We start from the raw sequence: 9,987 nt of genomic DNA on the forward strand, positions 1-9,987 counted from the left end.
ATGACCCCAAAAAAATGTCCAAGGGATTGTCTTGTCGTCAGGAGAGATAGAATTGTCACTTAATTGCTGTCTTTATCTTCACATTTTAGAACCACCACATTCAATTCATTGACTGAAATGAAGTATTGGGGAAAAAAGATAAAATCAATTTTTATATTTTAAATGTATTATATATACTGTATATGTGAAACAAGTTATATTTGAAGAGTTGCATTTCGGCTGACATTGATAGTTGGTTGATATGTTATTTAATGGCACAAGGGCTGCTAAGGCCATATTTTGCCTACGGCTGACATTGAAATACGGGTCTTCCAGTCATTGTAGTCTGTTCTTAGTTATCATTTATTAACTATTTAAATGATAACCATTTTTCACCATATATAAATATATTCTTTCATTATGCTGAATGTGATTTAGGAGTTCGCTGCTCAGTGCCCTGCCAGTTGAACTGCCTAGCGAATACAAAATAAATGAAAAGCCTTAGCAACCATGTGATTTCAGTTGTACTTTTGTTTCATGGTCCTGACAGTTAGGAATATGTTCAATGAGGAAATAAGCATAAATATTCATACAGTACAATCAGTTTGTTACTATTATTTATAGTGTTCAAATGGACAAACAGTATTTTCCATATTATTAAAAACTTTTTTCTCCGAAATTGAACGTTCAGAATCCGGCTATTCGACCCATGAACATCACTAGTCCGGATTGTTTGTCCATTATAAGAAACACAAATGGATGATTAGCTTCAAAAAATTTTCCGGTAAAGCTTCCAATTCTTTCAACTATCATCGCTGTTGAAGCACTTGCGTGACTCCCACGTTCATCGATATGCACGAGAGCGCGATGAATTAAATGATTTACATACAACTGTCCACTTGGAGATATTCCGCTAAGATTCGCGTCGTTGGGTGAGAAAAGATCTCTAATACCAAGTTTCCACAGTACATCGGACATGACTGGACTTTGGTTAACTGTAAATCTTGGTATTCTGATGTTTACCTCCTCCTTCTTCATTTTACTAATGAGATGTTTTATGACAGACGAGTTCAAGTGACGTTGGAGGCGGTCCAGTCCATCCAGTTCATCTGGAAGGATGAAAAACATACTGATTCTTCCATCTTTAAATGGTAGTTCAATAATGCTTGTCTGCAGTACCGTGCAGTGCCCATAAGCAAGATTAATTTTACCAACCATCATTGGTGCTGATACGTGTAAGTGAGGGGTAACGTAAAAGCGCCCGCTTGGCTCTGTCATTTCCGGATCAAAACTCCACATCCACATTCCGTTGAAATGAAGGGTGTTTACCAAAACCATTCGCGTCATTTCTCCTGGTGTTTTGAAGAGAACGTTCTCTATTCTTCCACCTGTTTGCCTGTAAACCCATCTATTTATGGCAAACTGTGCGCCTGTAGCGTTCGCGAAGTTCACGTATTCCACCACAGAGTTATAATAATACTTCAGGGCATACTCATAAAATCGAGAAACTGCTTCCTTCTCTTGAATGAACAGTCCATTTGCTGTGACCAGCGAGTCACTCAGCGATTTATCGTTCGTGAGTTCTTTTACAATCTTTCCGTATGCCTCGTGAATATAAGAAATATTTACTACACATACTCGAAGTGCTTGGCATATTTCGTAGGCTGTGTGTTTCTTAGCACCTAAATGAGCCATCAACACAACGCTGAAGACGCTGAAGGGAGAAAATACAATGTTTTCTTGAAATCCCCTTCCACTGGATAGTTCCTTGTAACTGGAAATGGAAAAATCAAGAACAGCATCAACCAGTAATGCGTACACTGATATATGGGGACCCGCTCTCTCGGGAATGGAAATCGGAAAGTAGAGGATACACAGAAGAACAAGTGCCACTGGCTTCTTCATGACTAAGGCATCACATCAGAACAAGAGAGATCTGTAAATAAATAAAATTTAAATTTTATGTTGAATAAATGGCAGTTATTTTACATATATATATATATATATATTTTTTTTTTTTTTACACTAATTATTTCACGTATATGACCTACTCTTTTCTGAAGTAGGAATTAAAACGTAGCATGTGTATTTCCCTGATTACATGCTAGGTAACGTATGAAGAAACTGATATTGCGCGTGAATATGTCATTTGACTAAATTTGGCAGCCTTTAGTTGTTTTAGATATTTATCGAACTCTCTTCATGAACAACAAGCAACATCTGATATAGAATGACAAAACTGACAGGCTGATTCCAAGGCGTCCTTCTAAATTGCGACTTATTAGTTATAACAGTTTTCAATAAACTAATGTTCAAATAACCTTTACAACTTCAAGCCCTAATACAAAAATATGGAATGAAATGAGAAATGTAGAAAAAATACGAGTTAGGTCATATACTTATTGCGTTCTTGGTACGTAATTATGTATAGTATTTATCTTTTTAAGGAAGGGAGACACGAGTGCATAGAGGATGTAGATTAACCTGTTGACATGAAATTTGGTACAGTGGTCCAGAAGGATATTTAAATCCTTAAATTTTTAAAAGGAAGATAGTCTCTCTCTTCCAAATTTATAACAGTGTTTCTGTAGGGTAAGAACTTGGGTAGGATCAGAACTGAACCTAAAACTTCTTTGGGGATCCGACTTTTCTTTCTCAAGTAATGCTGAAACATCCGGTATGTCCAAAGAAACAGAATTTTATTACCAAAGACAATCCATTGCCATTCTTACATCTGGTTCTATCAACTGCACTACTCAGGCGTAGATCAGTAATCAGTGTACCACTGTGCTGTGGCATACCGATTACTAATCTACGTGATGTGATGTGGCGAGAGAGACTTCAAGCGATGCACAACTATGTCAATTTTCTACTAATTGTCTTCTTGATAATGGATATCCCAAAACTGAATAAATATCATATCATACTCAAATAAAATCTTTCTCAAAGAGACACCCGCCGCAGCTTGATGGCGAATTATCTGATCCTTATGATCTTGTCTGGGTTCTAGGACTGCAGCGAGGGATGTAGGTATGTTCTGCTGTCCCCTGTGCCAACATCAAGCTGTGCTTGGATCTCGTCTGAAACGAACACCAATTTGCCGGATGGACTGTTCAACCTCATGTAGCCTGAATTTGCGATCGTGTTAAAGGCCTTTTAATCGAGTGTCGCTATACACGTGGTCTGGGATCTTAAAAAGATATATCATACTTTATAGTGTTTCCGATGGACTGATTTACCAACATTCAGTTGTCCATCGGAAACACCGATGGACAACCGAAATCAAATGTGCAGGAGTCTGGATGCAAGGCGCTGTGAGAACGATGCAAGTCTCTGAAGGTTTATTTATCTGAAGTTCTGTAGTTTTAACTGCGAGAAATCTGCTTCCGCTTCATTTATCATTGACTATGGGTTTAATTTTTGTGTTGATTTTTATCGGTTCTATTTTTCATATTTTTTGAGATAGATTTTTTTTTTAGATTAGTGATAAATACTTCGGCTGTTTATAATTTTCTATTTTATACCATACTATTGTAGATTGGATAATACGCTCAGTTATACATATTTTTGTTAAAATAATAAAATTTAAAACAGTTGAAGCAAATTCTGATGACAGCGCAGTTATTTTTATGCGGTGAATGGTACAATTTACTGCAGGTAATTCAAGTTTGTACCTTCATTTTCAGGTCGTTCTTGCACCCTTTAAAGCTTCAATGTTCTAGCCTCATTTTATTAAATAAATGTGTTTGAGAATGTTAGACGAAGTAAGTCTTAGCCTATTTCGATCGCTTCTTCTCTCCCTTGGCAACAGTCAGTCCAATTAGAACCACAACATGCCGATGCGTTGCTGAACTGAGATGTTGTTGTCGCTTTGTTTTTGTGCCAGAGCAACTGAGGTTTTCCTTCTTTACTCGATTAAAGACTCGAGTTTCCATGGAGAAGATAACCGTACAACCTTAACTTGAGTTCGACTAACTCGGCTACAGTGTAAAATGAAAATAGCCCCTCAAAATGTATCCGTCTTGTCGGGATTCGAGCCCAGACCTTTTCCACACAGTTTCCATAACTACAGTACTCTGTTAACTGCAAGGGACGAACTAAGAAATGTTATTCATTGCGAGGAAAATGATGTATAACACCCTTTAAACACTGAGTATTCTTGGGAAGAGAGAGAAACAGAAGTTCTCATCACCCGGTGAGTGGTCACCAAACAGAGTTGTCCTCTGTGACAGCTTAGTCAGCATGATACATCGCAGTCTGCCACTCGTTTGCTGAGATCTGAGTTCGATTCCCGTCGATATTGGAGAATTTTTTAAAGTCCTCCTCAGGCGAGAAAGTAGGGTTCCCTCGAGTATCGAAACTACAAATTGTGGTTGTTTTTCCTCCACCTCCCGCAAGCTTACGATCGCCATCTTTCTGGTGCTTTGTTTACAACCATGCAAGCGAACCATCCTGGTCTCTCTGAGCCTTTGGGTCCGCTGCTGTGGTGGAAGGCAAATGGCGGTATGGATTCGCCACTGCTGGAAAACTTATTCGAGGTTTTTTCAGAAACACAACATGCAAATTTGCTCCTAAGCATACTCACTATTTCAATCAGACATAAATGTGCATTTATACAATGTCGAATGCAACATTGACTGCGACATTGAGACAAGTGTTGTTTGACAGATGATGAATGTCATTTCATGGTTACACTCCGTGCAATTAAGTCTCTGCAAGAGCAGGAGGTCATGCTGCATTTGTGATAATTACTAGAGACCAGAAAGGTAATCAAAAGTTTTGAATGAGTGACTTTAAATGAAATTGACCTGGTAAATGAACGCGATTAAATAATTGTGTATTATTTAAGAATTTATTTTGTGTATTTTTTAAAAATTTAATTAGATGTGTCAGCAGAATGTTACTGTTGACTCCATTTTAAAAGTTACTTTAATAAAAGTGATATAATTGATTTTTAAACGGTGTTAAAAACGTAAAGTGAGAAAACTAACACAAACATGACTAGTTGTAACACATAAATAAATAAACAGCTCGGTCTACCAGTAAATTCTCAAAAAGATTCCCACTGAGAGTGGACAACACGTACAACTTCGTTCCACTCAACATCACCTAGATCTTAGAGTGTACTAAAAATGTCCCAGCAACTAGAGTGACATGCGTCATATTGCATGAAAAGTAGCATCATGTAAACACATCTTAACATACGTTGAACCACTGCAGGAGCACCATGAGCGCCAGGATGTCACAATGGGAGGAATTTATGGTCTCCTGATCCTGCTCCCCAGCTAATAAGCTATACACGTGATTGTTATTACCAGCAGAGTTCAGACTCGTCTTTGGTCATTGAGTGGTCAACAGTTGCCTTCAGACATGTCTATTCGTGTTTGGGCACCTTTATAGCCGGTTTGATTATGTATTGGCATGCAGATTTTCAGGCAATTCTAGAAATTGTTTTAGGGTGGGACAATTTGCTGTCGCTGAATGTAACTAATAGTTATGTAAATATATAATACAAATTTAGCATCGCAAGTTCTTTCTAGTTTTAGATATTAGAGATCTTTTCTAATCCACGAGTGCAATATAAATTGACTTAAAAAATATTTGAAGAGCAGAAGCAACTGAAATGCACATTGAACACCTTGAAATTTAAATTACTACAGTATTAAAATTTATGGACTGCTTTTCATGAAATATCTTTCTTTTGAATTCAAATGCAATACTAAGCCTGAGAGAGTTTGCTATTATAATAAATAAATAAATAAATAAGAAATGGAAATGATTTAAATACTTCTGATTTTTTTTTATTTATGTTTTATACACTGCAATGTAAGTTCATCTTCAGGATATAGGCATGTATATTTACTTAAAATAAATTAACAATTACGCTTATTCGACAAAACAAAAAAGTATTACGAAAATCATAAAAAGAAAGGATAAAAATAAGAGCGTTACTCTCGCTTTTGAATAACAAACATGTTTAATTACATGTTGCAATAGACATCTTGTTTTTCGTTCGATTGATGACGAACTGGAACTACTCATAAATTATATTTGAGTATACCTGGAGGCCGAATTTAAAATTAGGTATCTTTCTTGGAAAGAGAATTAATTTGTATTCTGAGAATTTTTCTGGCAAGTTGCCAAAACGATCGCAGAAGAAGAAAAAGTTCAAACGTATCATGAGTATAAACATCATAGACTATAAAAAATAACGAAACCCCTTTACTTGTTCCTGATGCACGTACTCTTGTCCGCTGACACACTGTGTACAGAAACATGATTAAGTCGTCTAAAGGAAACCTGCAATTCAAGCACAAAAAGACACGAGAACAACCTGTCTCAGTGAGAGGCGTTGCTAATCTCTGTGGAGTAGGTTAACTGAGAAAAGCCTGTTTGGGTTCTTATGATAATAAGTGCAATATAAACCGAAAAACTCAGCCTGCTGCGAGATTTGGAAAGCGGAAAAGAAAATTTTAGACGGATCTTATATGTGGGAAGAACTACCCTCATTTTTGTAGATAAACAGAATAACTTTATTGGACAAGATTTTGGAATATTCGACGATCGTTTCATAGGTTTGTAGGAAAATACGTGGTGCCATTATAGGCAAAAAAAAAAAAAAAAAGAAAAGAAAAGAAAGAAAATAAAATATGATACTTCCGACAACATTCTCTTCTGTTTCAAGCAATTCGGATGTCAAAAACGTGTTCTAGCTGGTAAAGCATCCCTGGTTTCTGTTAGGTGTGTTTTATTAAATTTTTTTTCATCTATCGCTGTAGGATTTTCTTTCTATCAAAATAGGACAGGTTGATTGTGTCAGTGTAATACAACTGAAATGTGCGTTGCACATTTTTGAAGCATCGAAAAGGCAAACTTCGCGTGTGGAAAATTTGCTAAAGAAGAAGGAACAAATTCAGAAATGATCTTTGGGGAGTTTAATAGACAATTGCTTGGGGTAAGTGCTTATTGTTTAATTAATTCCGAAGAGTTTTTCCGTATTGCAAAGTTCCTAATACTTTATTTTTTTTATATATTCTTAGTATTTTATTATTGTATAAAAAGGCTAGAAAATAACAAAATACTTTGCTATTATTTTTCTTGTCTTGTTAACAAAATAATAATACACAAAGTCAGTATGTAGCTTCAAGATTTATATATATATATATATTAGTCAGTGATAGAATTCTGCATATTATTATGTATCACTTACACACGGCTGGCCCAATAAGACGAGCAGTTATTTTAAATTTAAACGTCACATAGCGCAATTTTTAAATGCGTTTTTTCATTAGATAACCTATTCAGTTGCTTTGCACGATTTTATTGTGTAATATCAACAATTGAAAAAAAAAAAAAAGGTTCTGCGTGATCTTTCCCATTTTATTACGAATCTTTAGCGTTTATTCCGATGTTCCTCAACCTGTGGGTCGCGAAATTTTTGGAAAAGCACAAGGGTTAAAAATAAAATAAATATAACGTGTAATAATAGATAAGTACTATTTGGTAAATTATTTTTATGATTTGAGACTAGCCAAAATGACGAATTCCTCTTTAACTATAATTATAACTTCAAAAATTCGTGCTTTTTTTTCTCCCACTTCAGGCGGATATATATATATATATATATATATATATATATATTTTTTTTTTTTTTTTTTTTAAGGGGGTGGGGGTTGAGAAACGCCGGTTTAATCAACTTCTCACCTGGTATGATTTTATTCTTTTGTAATTATCTAACAACTAGATAAGAAAATTTTTCTCGTGGGCTTTTAAAAAACCGTTTAAAAATGGCCATTTTAAATTTAAACAAAATTATAACATATAATTTTGCTAACTTTTGTGTTAGTTGCTTTACTTTTGGGAAAATTAAATTAGTATTAGTGCTTTCACACAGAATGTTTCATTTCTCGTATCTGTGTGTTTCCATAGAAAATATTGTATTGCAGTATTACTGTTAAGATTTCTGTCTCTTTTGCTCCCACTGAATTCTTCCCATAATTAACGACCAGGCAGAACTGGCAAAGTGTTTACGGGCGACTCCGTATTTTCAAAAATCTTATTAGAACATATGAAAGCTATAGGGTTTGGGGGTGTGGCTATATGGTCTCATTGACAGCTGCTGTTTGAATATCCAGAACAAATTATCTGCCAATTTTGGCTATTAAATCATGCAATTTCTAACGAGGGTTTCCAAATGAGATTGATCAGAAATGGGTGCAGCTTGTAAATAAATGCATCATAGAAAACTGATCATCCTTTAGATTGGAAGACTTTTCTTTTAAAAACCCACTAGACTTATTTTAGAAAATGCTTTCTACAGCCTCTTCTCTTCTTTATTGGAAAAAAAGATCAGGTTTCAGAATTATTTGGGCGGAAGAAATCATTCATTTTTCTATTTTCTTGCGATAATTGAGGTAAGTTAGTCATATTACAAGAATGTTACACGAAACATGATTTAAAGTGTGATTTTTTTTTTCATAAAATAAAATAAATATAACGTGTAAATATATATAAGTACTTTTTTTGTAAATTATATTTATGATTTGATTTATTTATGCATTAATTCAAATTACTAGCTAAATAGTGTTCGTACGCGTAAAAATAGGCATAATGCTTTTCTGTGATGTTGCAGAAAAGCATTATTTTGTCCAATAAACTGAATCTTTCGATTTATTAGACAAAATTCGTTATGCACTTGTACTCAGAAATTTTAATAATATTTTTCGCGCTTAAAATATTCTGGCTCTATTATACAATTCGTTATTAAAAGTTAAGAGGAATTTTAGCCAAACAGCCATGATCACAAAAAAAATAATAATAATCTTACATGGAACTCCAGAAAGCCGCGATTCTGAACACCTCTAGGGTAGTAAGGGGAGTAGTAGGATAGATTTCATCTCAATAATAATAATATAGTGTAAAAAAAATATTATGGAGGTCCTAAAGTCTCGAAACCTTATTACACACGTTGGACAGACAACTTGTGTAGTCGAGACCCGTTAATTTTCGTAAAGATCGGACAAATGCTAATAACCATAATAAATTATTAGCATTTGTCCGATTTTTAGGAAAATTAGCGGGTCTCGACTACACAAGTTGTCTGTCCAACATGTCTCAATAATAATAGTGACAGGACATGACCAAACCGCCCCATGCACTTGGTGCCATTCACTACTTCCAAGGGGCGAAAAAAATCCCATAAAGGAAAAAAATAAAATAAAAATACATAATAAAAGTCAATATTTCATCTCTAGATGAGTGTCTAATTCACATGTTTAGTCAAGCTCCCATTCTCCCAATTCAGAGTAGTTAAAACAGATGGATTATTTCTTTACTTCCCATTGTTTTCGGAAATTTTAGCCTAAACAAAATTGAAGGTTGACACACCGCTTATGACATTTTGCAGTTCGATTGTCCAGTGAAAAGAAAAAAATAAATAAAGCAGCAGCAAGTTATATAGGAAAAAAAGAAAACAAATTTAAATATAAATTTTCGAATGGGAAAATACAAGAGAGTTCTTTCTTCTGTAATTTCACTTCAATAACTTCATAAGATTATTAATTACTTTTGCTTTTTCGATTTTGTTATGAAACTAGAATGCAGCGTCTTTATTGGGTTTGGCCGACAGTTACCGGTCACTGCTTGGTGGACATTGACATTAGAGAAACGTAGTAATGAAGAAAGTGGAATAACTTATTGCCATCTCTGGTAATCAGCCTCTATAAAAGAAATTAGGTTCCTGATGCACTCTGAGTTCCTTAAAACCTATACTAGATCGGAAATAGCTATAGCTTGATTCCTAATAATCATTTACGAAGAAATGAGCGATAAAAACGGATAAACCAACTCAACTATCCTGTACACTCATATGTGGGACTCGTTAGTTGTCTTTTATTTCCTTCTTACGAAAGTTAACCCATCGTTGGTTAAGCTAAAACGTTGCTTTATGAAAAAAAAAATTACCCGTGTTATTATATTTGAAAGACAGCACCATTTCTTTTCATAAAG

At 34.8% G+C, this 9,987-nt stretch overlaps 1 protein-coding gene across 1 annotated transcript; it reads right to left on the reverse strand.

The window, feature by feature from the left end:
- Nucleotides 1-666: 666 nt before the first annotated feature.
- On the reverse strand, nt 667-1,420 carry LOC150087045 (iris-like). Its single transcript, XM_090372357.1, has one exon. The coding sequence runs from the start codon at nt 1,324-1,326 to the stop codon at nt 667-669; it is 660 nt and encodes a 219-aa protein (XP_090228483.1). The 5' UTR covers nt 1,327-1,420.
- Nucleotides 1,421-9,987: the final 8,567 nt, after the last annotated feature.

The sequence above is a fragment of the Mastigoproctus giganteus genome, chromosome 4, assembly GCF_048544385.1.
Source record: "Mastigoproctus giganteus isolate SK-2022 chromosome 4, ASM4854438v1, whole genome shotgun sequence".
NCBI lineage: Eukaryota > Metazoa > Arthropoda > Arachnida > Uropygi > Thelyphonidae > Mastigoproctus > Mastigoproctus giganteus.